This window comes from Candoia aspera, chromosome 3 (genome assembly GCF_035149785.1).
Source record: "Candoia aspera isolate rCanAsp1 chromosome 3, rCanAsp1.hap2, whole genome shotgun sequence".
Classification (NCBI taxonomy): Eukaryota; Metazoa; Chordata; class Lepidosauria; order Squamata; family Boidae; genus Candoia; species Candoia aspera.
Genome location: NC_086155.1, coordinates 35816672 through 35834330, shown reverse-complemented (window position 1 = coordinate 35834330; position 17659 = coordinate 35816672). Strand labels below are relative to the sequence as shown.

At 39.4% G+C, this 17659-nt stretch overlaps 1 protein-coding gene across 1 annotated transcript in view; it reads right to left on the bottom strand.

The window, feature by feature from the left end:
• Positions 1-1158: 1158 nt before the first annotated feature.
• CSRP1 (cysteine and glycine rich protein 1) overlaps positions 1159-17659 on the bottom strand; it is a 30254-nt gene continuing 13753 nt past the window's right edge. Inside the window, exons 2-6 of the mRNA XM_063297359.1 lie at positions 15720-15832; positions 5853-6021; positions 4572-4701; positions 3714-3807; positions 1159-3049 (exon numbers count right to left, since the gene is read on the bottom strand). Of these exons, the coding sequence (XP_063153429.1) occupies positions 2973-3049; positions 3714-3807; positions 4572-4701; positions 5853-6021; positions 15720-15831 (582 nt within the window). The 5' untranslated portion in view covers position 15832 and the 3' untranslated portion in view covers positions 1159-2972. The remainder of the gene's footprint in view (positions 3050-3713; positions 3808-4571; positions 4702-5852; positions 6022-15719; positions 15833-17659) is intronic.

The following is a 17659-nucleotide window of genomic DNA, read 5'->3' as shown; positions in this document are numbered from 1 at the left end:
TGAAAGAATGGGAGAGGTGAGATGTTCTCAGCCTACAGGAACAAGGAGGTTCTGCCTTAGGAGAAAGTTAATTTAAGAGGAGATTCCAAGAAATAAAAAACAGTTGTAAGTGAATAAAAGCAGAGCAGAAAAAAAAAATCAATAGATTCTTCTCTGGCAGGAGGAAGAAAAAAACCCCTTGCTTTGAGACTTCAGGGTAGGCAAAGCTATAGAACTAAAATAGAAATGAATATATCATAAAACAACATTATGTTTAAATTACACTGCTGAAGAAACCCATTCTTACTACCTGCAACTTGGACTGAATAAACAAAGGGACAGGTTTTTAATGCATGAAGTTCATCTGAAAAGCCCTTTAGCTGAGTCTCATTTAGACACAGAAGTTCTAAGCATAATGCTCAAGCATTTTGATTGGCCTTTTCTCCGACATCTGTCAGAGTTCCTCTGAAAACATCCCCGACATTCCAGAATCGTCATTTTTTTTCCTCACTAGAATTTGCTTCCTGAGCTCAAACTGGAGAGCCACGTGATCTCCAGCAATGACTCCTAGAATGAGTTACTCTACTCGGCCCCCTGGGCAGGGATGAGAACCCTGTGAGAAGGAAGGTGGGAGATGCAGAAAAGAATGGGAGAAAAAAAAATCACATCCTGAGTGCTTTTGGCTCTGGTCTCAGCCATAAGATCACGCTACAAATCTTTAGGCATTCAACCACGGATTCAAGCTGATGGGTTTCCTTTTCATTTATTAAAGAAGGGGAAGCATGCAGGATGTGGCTGCTGGAATTGCTTCCATCTCCTTAATGGTAGCTCCAACAAGTCATGTGAGTGGGAGTGGTCACGCGACCAGAAGGGAAGCATAAGGAAAGACAGAACTTCACAATGGAGTAATCAGCATCCAGAGGCTCTTCCTCCCTGAATGAATTCTTCTGGGTGATTTTTTTTCTCCCCAACTTCTGGCTGGATCTCACCCATTTGGAAACCTGATCCTTCTTTCATCAACTTCTTCTGCCACACTAAATTTGGTTTGATTCTGTTCTGTTTTCTGAGGATCATCCTGCTAATGGAGAGACATGGAACCCTGAGCCCTTTCAAATAAATTCTTTCCAACATTCCATCAGGTTTGGAAAAACAAAATTTTGTGAGACCCGTGAAATTCATTTTGACTGTTTTATTGAAGGCACAGAAGTTTCTCTGAACACAGTTTATGTTTGTAATAGGGATATGCAACATTCTGGATTCAGTTTCAAAAGGAAGCTTCAAAGGACAGGGATGCATAAATGTAGCACCTGTTTACAACTTTTTAAAGCAGCCACATATTTTCTCAGGATTGTATGGCTGCCCTCTGCCACTGTAGTGAAATCTTGGGAAAGTCATGTCTGTTTAAATAGCTGTATTTACTACTTTTGTATCTGTATGCACTTGGATGCTGCATGCTCCTTTTCTAAATTATTTTCAAAGCACTGGACAGCCTTAATAACAACAATGAAAATTGTAAAATGCTACTGCTGCAGTTTTTCTGATGTGTCTATGGAATTATTGCATTTTAATTTAATTCCATATTCATTACTTAAGGGGAACTAAAACATTTAATAGGCTGTATTATAAAGGAAAAACGTGTGCATTAAGCTCATACTAAAACTATTTAGCACAACATGAGTCCATGAACTAGGTAACACTTCAGTTTTTCAGTTAAAAAACTAAAAAACCACTGAAACTTCAGATTGTGAAAGGAGTCTTCTACATTTCACAAAAGGAAGAACTGGAACTGTCAACTCTGGTCCCAAAGATGCAGACATCTATGATGTTTACCTTTCCGTAGTTATAGAAAGGAATTCCAATTCATCTTAATCTCTTCTTAATTTTACCAGTTAGGGATTCACACATCATTCTAGGGCACTGAATCCACAGTATGGTTTGTTTTTACCATACTATAATGAACAAGCTATCTTGCTTAGTTTACACTTCATAGTAAGCCACAAACCATGTTTTCTAAATTATGACGACTCGGTTCTTACATCATACCAAACCAAAATCAACCAAAACACACTACAGCTTAGTGCAATATGTGGATCCAGTCATTATAGCCTATTCAGCTAAGTGGAAAGATGCAAAAACGAAGCAGCAACAAACTGGACATCAATGGTCCCAGTTTTTTAAAAAATGGAATCCAGAAAAGCTTGGATTCGGATTGTCTCCAAATTCATAGACATTTTAGGAATGTTAAAACACCAGTCAGTGGAAAAAGCAGATGCATATTGATCTTCAAAAATTGGAAATTTGGTCTTTGAAATTTTGAAAAATCAAACTGAATTTTCCAAACTTATATGCAAAAGTGCCTGAATTAGTGGTCACTGATTAATACATATTTTCTGTTGAAAATGTAGCATTTAGTTCAACTTGAGAGCTAAGACTTTTCTGTCTATATTTCTTCTAAAATTTGAGGAATGTGCTTTACTTGTGCATCTGGGCAATTCCTTAATTCTCAGCTTTTCATCCTTGCACTTAACCATCACTGATACTTTCTGCAGTACTTACTGATGAGACTGTTAATGTGTAACTTAATATCATAAAATATATTCTAACAAAAATGATTTATGGTGGCTAAGACTGGGAAGAGATTTTGAAAGAAACCATTGCAATATTCGATATTCAAAAACAGCGACGTGCTCTGCTGCTGTCTGAAACTTCAACAATGTCTGAAAGCATGGATGTATGTTAAAGGAGGCCATTATTCTAATGTGAGCCATGGCAAGTGAGAGGCCACTGTATTGTTTCAAAGGACCTGTGGAATAAGGTCCTTTGAAAGGCTGCCCATCTAGCAAGAAAGAGCAGCAGATTGTTACTGTGTTAGTAATACATAGGAACTGGCAAGATAGCCTTATTCTTGGTAAGGATCAGATTGAATGAGCTCAGCGTTGGCAAAGCGTACAATGCTGGAAAAGATGCTTCAAAGCTGCTCGGGATCCAGCTCTTCACTGAGAATGGACAAGTGCTCCAGCTCCCTGACCAAAGCCAAAGCCTTTAGGTCCAAAGTTCTTGGCGTAGCAACCTGTCGGAGAGAAGCAGCGGAAGAAGCAGTTAGCTATTAAGCAGGCTCTATGCTCAGGGAGAGCTGGAAACAGTAAAAATGTTTACAGAGTTATCAGTGAATGACTGAAATGTACTTAGAAGGCAAGAGCTTTCTGTTTTCTGGCTTTCTGCTTCAAGGCTTGACCACATATTCTGTCACATACTTCTTTTCCACCTGACCTGTCATGATCTTTTTAGAAAATGTAGTAGAGGTTTGATTTTAGAAAATGCAGTAAAGGGACTTCTACCCACTATTAATCTAGTTTGTTTAGCCATTCCTACTGACAAGTGGAGCTAAATAGGAGCAAACTAAAGAACTGTGGCTTGGTATAGAATCCAAATGCACCCAAATGCATTCAAGCATCTCTAGAAATTATTTCTAAGTAGATAAACTGAGGCATGCTGCTCCACAATCAAATTGCAAATCGAAAGAGCGTTACAAGAAACATGTAAGGCCTCTGCTTGGCACTCTCCTGAACTTCTAAATCATAACTCTATGCATAAACAGGATTTGTAAATTTTGCCACAATTTTACATACGAGAACATCCTGCATTAGCATCCATCTGATACCTGACTAGCAACTAATCATTATATGCCATTAGTTATGAACATAAGTGAGACATCCTGAAGTAGCAGTTTTTACCCTTGCAATAGATTTCTCCATCTTTATCAGCCAAAGTTGTAGACTCCAGGCCTTTGCCACACTTTGCACATCGGAAGCAGGATTTGTGCCATGACTGAGGATAATACAGAAGACAAAGTGTTAGTATGTAAGTGAATAACTTTGAAGGAGCGCTTTGACATCCTACATGAGTTTGACTAGAAAAGCACTGCACTCCACAAAATTGATGTACAAGACCAGCAGCCATTCTATCAGCTTCCCATTTCCTATACTGGCCTGTATGAAAACATTAAAGTTGCTCTGAAACACAATCGTAATATTTTCTTAAGAAGAAATAGAAAATGGAGTCTGCATGTACTTTCTGAATTTGCAGAACTTATTTGCAACTGCAGATAATGCACAACAGTATCTGTATATAACAAGTGATTATTTCTTGATTCTAACATCTTTATTTTCAGATACATTCCCCAACAATCTTCCTTTAGTATTAATTATACTCTTGGGTAATTGCTTAGCTTCAATTGTACTGCTAGCCTTTATCCTAGGGATAGGGAACTGAGTCCTTCTGGGTATTGATGAATAAAATCCCCAGCAGCCAGTGATGAAGAGTGGTGGGAGATGTACATTAGCAGCATCAGGAAAGACACCACACCTCTGTATGTTTTAGACATCCTGAAGCATAGAATTTCAAAGAAGAGTATTCTATTCTTTCATACACACATCCATATTATCATATGAATTTATTACACAAATATAGCTAGCAAAATTAGTGTAAAATGTAACATGCAGACTTCTATATAGACACAAAAGAAAAGCCCAATTAGCTTTCACCCTAAATTAGTACATTCACATTTTTTATCCACTAATACTAGTTCTTACCTTCCCAGCTCCAACCACCTTCTCAGCAGCATAGACAGCCTGTCCACAACGAGGGCAGCCATCAGCACCACCCACCTTTTCGGCAATCCTGGATGCGTTAGGATTGTTGGTTGGATAATGGGGATGAGATCTGTGGGGTCCAAGCAGGGAATGAATCATTTCATGTCTCCATGTATGTATAGAGAGAGTCAGAGAGGAAAATATTTGGGACACCCAATTTAGTTTGCGGAAGAAGTGAGAATAAAAAGAAGGAAGCCATCAGTATTCTAAGCACAGATACATGAAGAATAAGACTGCTTTTGATCTTTTATTTTATTTTATTTTGGCTGATAAATGTAAGATTAGTGAGAAAGCACAAGAATTCATAATTTTGAAATTACAGTATTAAGCACTATGAAAAAGACCACTGATTTATAGTCCCAATATTCTTATCACTATGATAATGGATTAATAACTACTAGAGTTTGAAAAAGATAAATGGACAATGTTTAAAACAGACTGCTTTTCTTCTTTTTCTCTTTTCCTGCACTTTTTATTCTTTCCATTCCCTTCTTTTTCTCTAAGTTTAGTTTGTATTAGTTTTTACTACTGTAATTAAAATTCTTAATAAAAATTATATTAAAAAAGAAAAACAGACTGATTTATAGGTGTTCTGCATCTAATACACACTTTTGTACTTTATAACCTTTAATTTGATATAGGTGTCTTTTCCACGCAAAAATTTACTGATCAGAGACACCTCCAAGCTTCTGCTCTGAACATATAGTTGGCTCTGAAACCTGTTAATAACTCCTGCCTCTACTACCTAGTAGCTGCTCCACTCTCCACAAATCTCAGTGAATGCCAACCAACACTGGCAAAATACTTTCTAGCAGCCATATTTCTTCCAGCTATGCTTACTTCCCATAAGTGAAAGCATATTAATTTGAGCAGGGAACTAGAGAATGCTGGGGTATGCAAATTCAGCATCCTTCTTTCACCCACTAAAAATAACTTTAACTCCATAGTTCCATAAAAATCTAGCATTCCATACATAAAACTGTGTCACAATTATGTCTAAGTAGGTTTATAGTGGATTGCATCTGGGACCTAGGGTTATCTTACAGAACAGAAGAAATTTAAAGCCTGTTATGCTGCAAATTGGATTTTATATCTAGGCAACATCTTTTTTTCCCCCCTAAACACAGCATTTGAGTTGAATAATGATATACATTCAAATCAATATGCATCTATACATTAAAGAATCAGTCTGTTGCAGATTTCTGAGTTATTACAACTCACTCTTCAGGTTTGATTCCCAATCCTTCACCCTTGTCCATGCTTAAGGTCCCAGCTCCTTGTCCATATCCATAGCCTTTTGGTCCATATTTCTTCCCATAGCATGACTTGCAGTAGATCTCTTCTCCATGCACAGCCACCGTAGTGCTATCCAAGTTCTTCTTACAAACCACTGTAGCAATTTGGAAAGGACAGAGGTATCAGATGTCATCTCCATAAGCTTAAATGTCAGACCTGGTTTGTCATATAGGCAACCTAGGATATTTCTGGATATTAAATACGACTAAATAGTACATTATTTAGGGTGAACAAGATACATCATGGAAGATCTATTACAATCTTTTTCAACCTAGTGCCTTCTAGATATATGGGGCTACAGTACAACTGAGGGAACCAATCTGGATAAAAGGCTGATCTATCAGGATGTTCCATAGGTTGGCTCTCTTTTTTAAAAAATACATCTCTATGTACTTTTGGAGGGCAAAGTTCTGGAGATGATAAATTAATATTTTTCTCACATTTTCCTTAACACAGCAGAGGAAAGGATCTGATTGGAGAAATGGTACAGAGCAAACAAATTACATCTGTACAGAACAATTCAACTTGAGCAATTTGGTAAGCTGTAAACTGTATTATTTTATTTCTGAACTTCCGTGCACAAATAGAATTACAGAAAAAGCATAAAATCAGTCTTACAAAAGCTTTTTAATAAAATTTATTAGTTGAAAAAGGTGCTACCACACTGATTTTTTTGCTTTCATGGATGACTGCCTCCTATAATATCTAGAAAAAGCACACAGGGAGAGGCAAATCATCATATTAACAGGGATGATTTTGATCATAAATGTGGACTTCGCAGTCAGATTAAAAAAAAATTGCAGGCAGGAATAAGAGAATTGGAGCCAACAGGCAAGGAGCTTGGAGGAAAAAAACGGCAGACACCAGAGTTATGCCAATTATTTAAACAGCCAAGAGAACCAATCTGACATTCATCAAAGAAAACAGTTTCAAGTGTAAGAGTGGCCAATCCACATTAGGATTTTTCTGCCTTTAGTGCAAAATCTGGCTCACTCATGAGGAATATGATGCATTTATTATTCTGTTGCCGTCATGATACAGTTGTCTGTATATCCCAGTGTTTTTCAGGCCAATTCCATGGTATTTTATTTACAGTATATTTAGATTTATAGAACTAGCAGCAGTAATACATTGCTGGATGTCTCTTAAAAAATTAAGTCAGTCTGTGAAAAGAAAACCTTGCAGTGGTCTGCATGAGCTCTGCCTTCCCTTTGTTTTTTCTCCCTAGGGCTTTAAGGCAGCCCAAGGAGTATCTGACCATACCTGTTATCCAGTTATAAAAGGAAAACACTGCTAGCACCTGAGGGTAGGTGTTGGTTGGGGTAAAATTCTTATGTGGGGGAGAGCAGAGAGGGAGTGAAACAGCCATCGAGATAAAGTCAGCTTAGCAGATGACTAGAGGAGGAGGAGGAGGAGAAGGCATGGACTCCAGTAAGCCAACACCAGACAAATTGAAAGGAGAAGCTGAACCCAGCAGGTTCTCCATTCCAACAGAGAAGCTGAGAACCACCAGTCAGTAAAACACCTTCTCCCCCCACCCCCAACATAGACTGAGAGACTGCACAAAACCAACACTTCAGCAGCAGCTCAAGACAGTAACTAACAACATCTGAAGCTAATAAACTTCAAGATGACTACATGGTGGCAAAGGACTTTGTTATAGTTCAGGCAACAGAAGACTGAACTGTCCATAGGACTGTTTTGGAACTAGACACATCCATAGGCATAGACATTAATACAGATATAGATTAGTGATAGGGTCAAAAATAAGTTTGTCAAGAGTGTGTGTATAAATAAATAACAGGGAAGATTGCGATATTTCACCCCAACACCTTTAAACAGTCATGGGGGGAAGGCATTAAATGGCAGGACATTCAGGTTTGTCTTCTGTTCCCTCTCTTTTATGGGGGTGGTTAGTCAACCATTTGGAAAAGTTAATTCACACAGCTGTGAACAATTGCAAATCTTGCTTAAAAATAACATTCTTCCACTGCTGGGAAAAGCAGATACACATCAATAGAAAAAAGTCTGATACGTGTATTTAAAACAGCACAGATGACCTCACACTTGTTTTGCAACCAAAGTGTGCAACCCAACTTTCAGCATATGCTTCTACTATGAATACAATTAATAGGAACAGAGAATCTTTGCAACTCCTTCTTCAGTATAGTACAAGCACAGTATTCAGTGATCAATGGCCCTTGATTGTATTAAAAAGACACAAGAGAGGCTGCATTCTGTCCATTTATTAACATACAATCAGAACAGGAATTGCCCTTGAGGGGAGAAAAAATAACAACTTGGCTCCTGCATAGGCTTCAGCATAAGCTTCCTTCTTGTTGTGATGGACCACAGCAGTTAGCCTTTAATGTTTCAGGAAGCAAAAGCTTGCTTTTGGGCCACAGTAAGTTGCCTTACTCTTAAGGAATGCAAATAGAAAACCAAACATTCTCCCAGGAATGCAGTAGCAGCAACACTAGCAGTAGTCTCTATATATGGAAACCACCAAGGCTGAATTGCCCATCCTGATGACCAAATATGGTGTTTTTCTCCCAGGGCTAGCAAAGGGTCTGCTATAAAAATCAACAGGAGCAGCAATAAAATGTGTAGCCATGAAAGGAGGATCATTAGGAAAACTTTTTCCCCCCTCTCAATAAAGAAACAGCTAATTCTTTTATTGTCCTGGAATGGAGTTTGTGCTTGCCTGCCCGAGACCCTATAAATCACTGTGGTTTGAATACTGGCATTTCAAGAAAAACTTTGTCTTGGACTGGGAAACTGGAAGAGCCATATTAAGGGCATCAGCTTTTACCAATGATACTTCATCTTACTTTTCTGAACCTGTCCACCTAATTGTCTTGATCCCATCTTAGAAAATTATTTATTTACCCAAGCCTTTGTGCAAATCTTTGATGAATTATTGCAAAAATCTGCCTTAAATATTAATTTCTTTGTCATCAAGTCTTCAATATAGTGTGCGTGTATGTAGGAATATATATATACAGTGTGTATGTATGTATGTATGTATGTATGTGAAAAAATTCCCTTCTCACCCCTATGGGTGGTATGTGTCTTCCTCAATCTCCGGCCCTCTGCCAGAGGCCTGGGAGTTTGAGGGTTCTACGCAGTATCTTAGCTGTTCCTAGCACTGCTGTCATGTTCATCGTTTCGATGTGCCTGGTACATCGTAACGGTTCGCATGCCAGAGCGCTAACGCGCGTTCCTAGCTGGGAGGGAGCTGCTGAGAAACCTTGCACCGAGTGCTCTATCACTGTGCGCTAAGCAGGAACGTGTTTGGGTTATCTTTTTGTGTCAAGGTCTTTTTGCCCGTTGATCAGCAGAACTTGTTAGGAGCACCTGGGAATGCGAATTTGAGATGGTTGAAGGGGGGGTGGGACTCTGTTTGTAACGGGGCTATTTAGTTTGATTTTAGGTGCGCTTTCCTCATTCTCAGCTTTCTTGGTGTTTGCACTCTGTCCTTAATAAAATCAGAACTTAAACTTTGTTTTTGAGTCTGAGCAATTTATTGGGAAAGGCATTCATTACAGCTGCACTCTTCTGGACAGAGAGCTCTGATGATGTTCCTGGGATCTGTTGGAGCCTATTTTGGAATACTGCAAGTGCAGGATTCACTTACACTTCTAGTTTGTTGTTGAGTCATGTTGAATGTTGAACTATGATCTTCACTGTTATAATCACTCACTCCTCTCCTATTTAACATCTACATGAGACTGTTGGGGGAGGTGATCTGACGGTTTGGGGTAAGATACCATCAATATGCTGATGATACTCAGCTTTATATCTCTACCCCAGACCGCCTGAGTGATGCCGTAGATGTCCTGACCCAGTGCCCGGAGGCTGTGAGGGCCTGGATGGGGTGCAATGGGCTTTGACTCAACCCAAGCAAGACTGAGTGGCTTTGGGTTTGTGGGCCTCCCGGTGCTAAGGTTTTTCCACCTCTGGTCTTGGATGGGGTTGCACTGCCCCAGACAGACCCAGTGCGCAATCTGGGGGTCCTCATAGACCCACGGCTCCTGCTCAAAGAGCAGGTGGCAGCGGTGGCTGGGAGGGCCTTTGCACACCTTTGGGTTGTGCGCCAGCTGCGCCCATTCCTAGACCCAGAGGCTTTGCTCACAGTCACTCATGCCCTCGTGACCTCCCGTCTGGATTACTGTAATGCGCTCTACATGGGGCTGCCCTTGAAGAGCATTCGGAAGCTTCAACTGGTGCAGAATGCAGCTGCACAGATAGTAAATGGTGTCAGGTACTCGACACATGTAACACCACTGCTACGAAAGCTGCATTGGTTGCCAGTGTGCTTCCGGGTGCAATTCAAGGTGCTGGTTGTCACCTTTAAAGCCCTTCATGGCTTGGGGCCCGGTTACCTAAGGGACCGCCAGTTGTTTCTGCCTGTCCAATTCAATCTAGTAGGTTGGGTATGCTGCGGGTCCCTTCAGCCAGGGAGTGTCGGCTGGCGGGAACTAGAAGGCACGCCTGCCCTCTGGAACATCCTCCCTCTAGAAACTAGGATGTCCCTGACCCTGTTGGCCTTTCATAAGGCCATAAAGACCTGGCTTTGTGCCCGGGCCTGGGGCCTTGAGTGTGTGGATGGTCCCGTCTCTTGGCTGTATTAATATCCATGCATTGCTCGCTTGGCAGCCATGTATATTTATTTTGTATTTATTTTATATTTTAACTGTTTTAATTGAAATTGTTTTAATTGTTTTATGGTTTTATTGTTGTAAGCCGCCCAGAGTCACTCGCTGAGATGGGCGGCTATAGAAATCAAATAAATAAATAAATAAATCAGTGAAACAATAATTGATTCATTACAGGTGCAGTCATTATTTACCCATTCTTAATATCTATCCAAGAAATTTGATATGGTCAGAGCATAAATCTCATTCTGAGCAACTAAAATTTAATCAGGACTAACAAACAATATCCTTTAAAAAAAAAAAAGATTTAATTAAGAGCTTCCTGTTTTGCCAAACCTTCTGGATAGATTACTAATGAAAACTGTAATTTAATCTTTGGGGCTTTAAAAGTATTTATTTGCCACAGCCTGATGTATTTTCTATATTTTATTATGAGAGAGTTGTAAAAGTTTCATCAATAAATGACACAGTGATGATTTTACTCCATCTCATCCAAGTTCAAACTTGTAGTACATTTGGTAACGCAGTTCCTTGTTTGTGAGCAGACAGCCTTCCAGTTTAATCCTAAAATTCTTTGTGATTTTAGGAATAATACGCACCTACACAGCTGCATGCACTATATTTCAGAATATCTTACTCTTATGTTCAGGCTTTTTTTTTTTATTCTCACTCCCTTGATATGAAATCTAATTCAGAGGGCAACATTTGTTTCTTTACTTAGTTAGCCATTTCCATCACCGAAACAATTCTTTTATAGGGCAGAAACACAAAAAGCAACTGAGTTGCACTGAACGTGTATAGCCTATTTTTTTCCTTAGCATCTTACAGAATGTTTTGTGAATAGGTACAGGCAGCTTAAAAGCTTGATGTATAACAAGAAGGCTTATTTCATATATACAAGTCTAAACTAAAGACAGAAGGTAGGCAGTTTTAGGGCAAGTCATACTGCTAAACAAAGCACCACCATTTTCATCTTCTAAAAATGCCATAGGCTGGGTGAAGCTTCAGCCTGGAAAGCTGATTCAGAGATGATTCACTCAAATCACTGAATCAAGTCAACTGTCTGAACTGGCCTGATAATTGGGACTTCTGGGGAAAAAATGGCAAGCTAAAAGTGGAGCTGACAACTGCAGCAGAATGAAGAGCCAGCGAGTAGACTGGCTCTTCGTAATTCCCCTCCGGACAAGGAAAGGACTTGAGATCGCCCACAAGTGCTCCAGTTTCTCTTCATGAGGAGACCGCAAGACCAATAATTCAGACCAGATTGTTGAATCAAATTAGATGTTTACAAATGGATTTTCTGAATTGAGCCAACCTGAGTTAACCATTTAGATTAAAGCACTGGATTTTTTTCCCCACCTTAATTAGCATTGTGAATTGATTACAGCAAGGATCTGAATAGAATCAATGATTTAGATCATACTGGAGCCAATTTGAAATCAGAAGACGCTTAATCCTTGGGAGAAGAGCAATGACAAATCTCGATAAAATAGTTAAGAGCAGAGACATCACACTGACAACAAAGGCCTGCATAGTTAAAGCAATGGTGTTCCCCATAGTAACATATGGCTGCGAGAGCTGGACCATAAGGAAGGCTGAGAGAAGGAAGATCGATGCTTTGGAACTGTGGTGTTGGAGGAAAATTCTGAGACTGCCTTGGACTGCAAGAAGATCCAACCAGTCCATCCTCCAGGACATAAAGCCAGACTGCTCTTGAGGGAATGATATTAAAGGCAAAACTGAAATACTTTGGCCACATAATGAGAAGACAGGACACCCTGGAGAAGATGCTGATGCTAGGGAGAGTGGAAGGCAAAAGGAAGAGGGGCCGACCAAGGGCAAGATGGATGGATGATATTCTAGAGGTGATGGACTCATCCCTGGGGGAGCTGGGGGTGTTGATGACCGACAGGAAGCTCTGGCGTGGGCTGGTCCATGAAGTCATGAAGAGTCGGAAGCGACTAAATGAATAAACAACAAAGGCTAAGATTCCCATTTAATTATTTTTTAATTAAATAATTTCTTTAAAAATTCAAGCAGGTTCTAAGAGAGGTACCTTTGGTACAACTTCTGGGTAAAACATGGCTTCCAGTTACTGTGGCAGGTCAGCATTAAGGAGAGCAATCCCTTTAGTGTTTTGAGGGAACTCCAGGTCATGCATGCTATTAGTTATATTTCCTCCTACTGGCTACCATTTAGCTTATGCAACAAGCAAAACAAGTCTTAGGATACATGAAATTCTTAAGGCAGAAACAAAAGGTCAGCTGACTGGCACGAATATAAAGCAACTCTGGATGCAGTAATGGAGCTGTGAGCAAGAACAAAAAGCTTTCTATTAAAATCTAAACATCAGCTGGCTGCAGAGGCTATATGTCAGATTCCCAACTTCAGTGGGGGAGGGAGGTGGCTCTAGAGATAGAAAATCTACAAGTTCACTGTTGAGTAGATCAGAATCATATAATATCTAGAGTGAGATAAGCTAATATGAAATAATTTTACACAGAATCCATGGAAAGAACATATATGCAACAATCCAAATATATTTGCAAGTATCAGCCCAAAGACAGTAAGTAAATAGGATGCAAAATTATTTAGGCTGTGGTTCTACACAGACTGAAGAGTGATCCTGTTTAGCTCAGTGGGCCCTACTTATGATTGCTGTGATGTTTCTTTTAGTAAATCAAGCTTTTGTGTTTTACAGACTTATAACTGAGCAAGAATGTGTCAACAAAATTGAAAATATGTTACTGTAACTAGTGAGTGAAACTAAAAAATAATTTAATCAACCTTCCCTTTATCTTTCTTGTGTGAAATGTTTGAAGATTTTTTTTTTAATGTTTCAAGCCACTAATGAACTTTGAGTCTGACAACAGACTTGGAGATCTGAAATTAGTTATAAAACTCTTAATTTGAAATGTCTGTATTCCCTAGGAAGTGCAGCTTCCTAATTTGTGTTTTTCCCATGGAAAGGCAAATGGGGATGAACATCTGAGCTAAGTAAATGTTATCTGGGTTTTTTTTTCCCCAGTCAGAAATTTCCTGACCAGAAACAGGCAACCTACAACCACGTGGTCATATATAACCTCAGATGATTGTTATGTTTGTTTTTTTAATCTGTTCAATCATGTCCGATTCTCAGAGACTGCCTGGACAAGTCCCTGCAGCTTTCTTGGCAAGGTCTTTCAGAAGTGGTTTGCCACTGCCTCCTTCCTAGGGCTGAGAGAGTGTGACTGGCCCAAGGCCACCCAGCTGGCTTTGTGCCTAAGGCAGAACTAGAACTCACAGTCTCCCGGTTTCTAGCCTGATGCCTTAACCACTATACCAAATTGGCTCTCAATTGTTTCATTGTTATGTAACCTTTGATTAATTCCAAAAGCCCTCTGCAACTGATCAGTTTGACCTTCTAGTAACAGCCATCTGTTCCTGCTTCCATTAGGAAGCCAGAGAACAGGAGCAATAAAATAGAGGGGAAGGGGCCAGAGAGAGGGGACATGGTTGGCCACACCGCATGGTGGGTTTGGCTACCTGTCTTCCCCCTGCTTTCTTATACACACACCTCTCTCCAAAGGTCTCTACCTGCCTCATCAGATCCAGCAGGGGGGCACGCTCATGGTCCCATCGAATAAAAAATGTCATCCAGCAGGACCCAGGAAGTATGCCTTTTCTATTGCTACCACTGCCCATTGGAACACCATCCCCACCCAAGATTAGACTGTGTGTTTGAATACACATACACACGGAGGCAGGATTTATACATCATTGTAAGTTGTAATGGTGACTTGGATGATGTTGGCTTAGACAGATGTGTAAACCCATTGTAACTGTTGTGCATGCAAATATTTGAATTGTCTTCAGTGCTGTTTTGAATATTTATCATTGAAGTTTAATGATGGTGTCTCTATCTTTCATATTTCTTTTCCTCTGCTCTTACAATCCCATCCCAATCATATCTATAATGTAGAAAATACTTCTTACAAATTCTTGCAGCCCATGAAAGTACACGCCGAAATAAACGTGTTAGTTTTCCAAGTGAAACTAGACAGATTCATAGGTTTTCTCTATTTAAATTGTGACAGAGGTTAATTTTCCAGATTTTCAACTTTGTCAGGGACTTAAATTTTGACTTACTTTGTGGAATCCAAGTGGCTTTTTTTTTTTAAAAAAGGAAAAAGCAATATGGGTGCAAATAGAAAGTTATTACCTGACCGCTTTGTTATCATGGCTGGAGCTTGGCTCTTCTTTTAGCCAAAAGTCAAATTAATGTTGAAAAAATAATAATTTAGCCAAATTAATGTTTTTCCAGCATTAATTCCAGCAAGACAGAGGCTTGGTTTTGGAAAATACATTTTTCCAAATATGTTAATGCTAAAATGCAATTTATTGATTTAGGAAGAAGTTTGAGCTAATAGAGATTGAAGTGTAGCCAAAAAAGCTAATTTTGAATTGTTAAAAATTATTACTCTGGATTTAAAATATTGTATTGAAGAAATGTGTTCATTCTCAGCCTTTGAACTGGCTCTCTATTAATACAATGAAAAGAATGATTAAGTAATTCCATGCTGAAAAATTGGGTTGCTTTTATGTATCTATTGTAACATATATAGTAGATGTGTTTTTTGGGGGGGGAGGGGGTTCTTCTAGTATTTTATTTTTTTCTCTCTTCTTACTTTGTTGGTATACTATTAATCAAATACATTTAAGATTCATACTATATCCTGCCATGAAAATAGATCAATTCATTCTACTGCAACCCATCAATGTCCAAGGAATCTAACAATCCTTGAATTCAGAAGGTAGGAATTTTAAAGATTTGGAAGGTAAAGCAATGCATTAGATAACAAAAGAGCTGTGCAACTATAAATACCTTTGATGAAAATATGCTAATCAAAAAAAAATCTGTGTACATTTCATCAGCTTTCCTTCCATTCCTTCTTCCAAGTGATTTTGCAGAAAAACAAAACAAAGATTGCTCTGTGCCATCACAGAGCAAAGCCAAATGTCAACTTACTCCTCGTTGGCAGCTGAAGGAAACTCTTTATACACAATTCAGGCAAGAGTAAGTTGGGTACAGCATGCTGGCGTGGTAAAAAAACAAAACAAAACCTTGAGACACCTCTTAGATTGGAATACTCACTGCACAAAAAGCAGGATTTGTGGAAACTGTTGCCTTCACATTGCACCTCCTCTGCAAAATACACTGTTTTCTGGCATACGCCACATTTCTTGCCTCCACCCCAGTTTGGCATCCTGTAAAGAAAATAAATGAGAAAAAGTAACTTTTCAAAAATAAATAAACTAAGAAGTACCTTAAGTACCCATTGCTTAAGTACCTATATTGATTAGGCTGCTTTACAGTCAACAAGTTAACAACTCTATTGAGAAAGCTACCCAAATGGCCTTCTGGCAAAGCCATTCATTTATTTACTACAGCTCTGAGTGGCTAACGATCAGAATCATCATACAAAAAAACCCCTTAAGAAACATAAATAATCCCACTGGAAAAGAAATAATAAAAATTTCAACAGCATTATAAGGGATAAAATAATACAAAGTCATGTGTTTACCAATGCATCCCGAAGTTCAAAATATGCCTTCCTCCTGGGCTAGATAGCAAAGCCAGGTCTTAACTGCTCTCCTGAAACCAGGAGGGAATGAGCAGAATGGATCTCCCTAGGGAGGAAGGGCCAAAGCCTGGGGGCAGTGTCCAATGGCATTCTCAGATAGATGATATCTGGGTGTAGTTGACCTTTTTGATCTGATCAGATAGACATATGATGAACAAAGGAGAAAGATAACCACATTCAGAGCCATGTAGGGTCTTAAAGGTGACAACCAACACTTTGAATCACACCTGGGAGCCAACTGGCAATCAATACAGCTCCCACAATAGTGGGGTCAGCTGAGTAAATGGAAGACAACCATTGCTGCCTGGGCCACCACATTTGGCATCAAGTGTAGCTTCTGAATGCTTTCATGGGCAACTCCATGTTGAATGCATTACAGTTTACAGTAATTCAAACAGGAGATGACTATGGTATGAGTGACTGCAAAAAGGGCTTTCTGATCCAGGAATGGCTGTAAATAATGCAGCAGAGGTAATTGTGCAAGAGTCCTCTTAGCCACAGCTTCTATCTGCTCCTTGAGCAGAAGCTGTGAGTACAGGAGGACTCCTAAGTTGTGGATGACCTCTAAGTGGGGGAGTATAACACTGTTCAGAGCCAAATATGGTGCTACTGCAGAAACATCTGGCCCATAGACCCAAAGCCATACTGACTTGGAGGCATTCAATCTGAGTCTGTTCCTTCTCATCCTTCAGGCATTGAGTCAACACTTCTACTCCATGTCTTGTTTGGTACAGAGCTGAGATATATAACTGGGTATAATCAGCACACTGACAATACCCCATGTAAGGAAGGAACCTATTGTCCATCCTGTATCTTTAAACAGCTGTGTAAGACAGAAAACTGAAACAAAGCTTTACCCATGATTATAGTACCCTACCACCACACAAACCAAAAAAAAAGAGACATTGAGAAGCTGTTTGAAGAGTGGTGCTAGTCCAAACAAATAGACAAAGAAAAAAAAAGCACAGCAGTTCTAGGCATGCATGGCAACTTTTAAAAGGGAGTGGAGGAAAAGATCAGGAACACAAGAAGAAAAGGTCTCCCATAACTTGAAATAACAGATTTTAGCAAAGCCTGCATTCCCATCTCTTAAAAACAAGCCAGATCTGCTGAAATTCCCCCCTCTATTCAACTAGTCTATACACCCTGTGCAGATCAGGGTGACTTTCAAGTTTCTTTCCAAAACCTTCCTCTCCAAACAGAGTTCCCCATTAGGACTTCCTGTGAAGCACCACACAGTGGCTGAGGTACAAGGAAGTGAAGTTTGAAGTCCATCTTCTTCAAAAGATCTCACTTTTATTATGAATACCTTGAATTGAACTGTTTTGTGATACTAGAGGAAAATATAGCTATTTTGTGGATAATAGTTATCCAGTAACTTGGGAGTAGGTGGCCCTAAGTTTTGTCCAAAGAGAAAGATATGTGTAAAATGAAAACTAAACAAAACCTC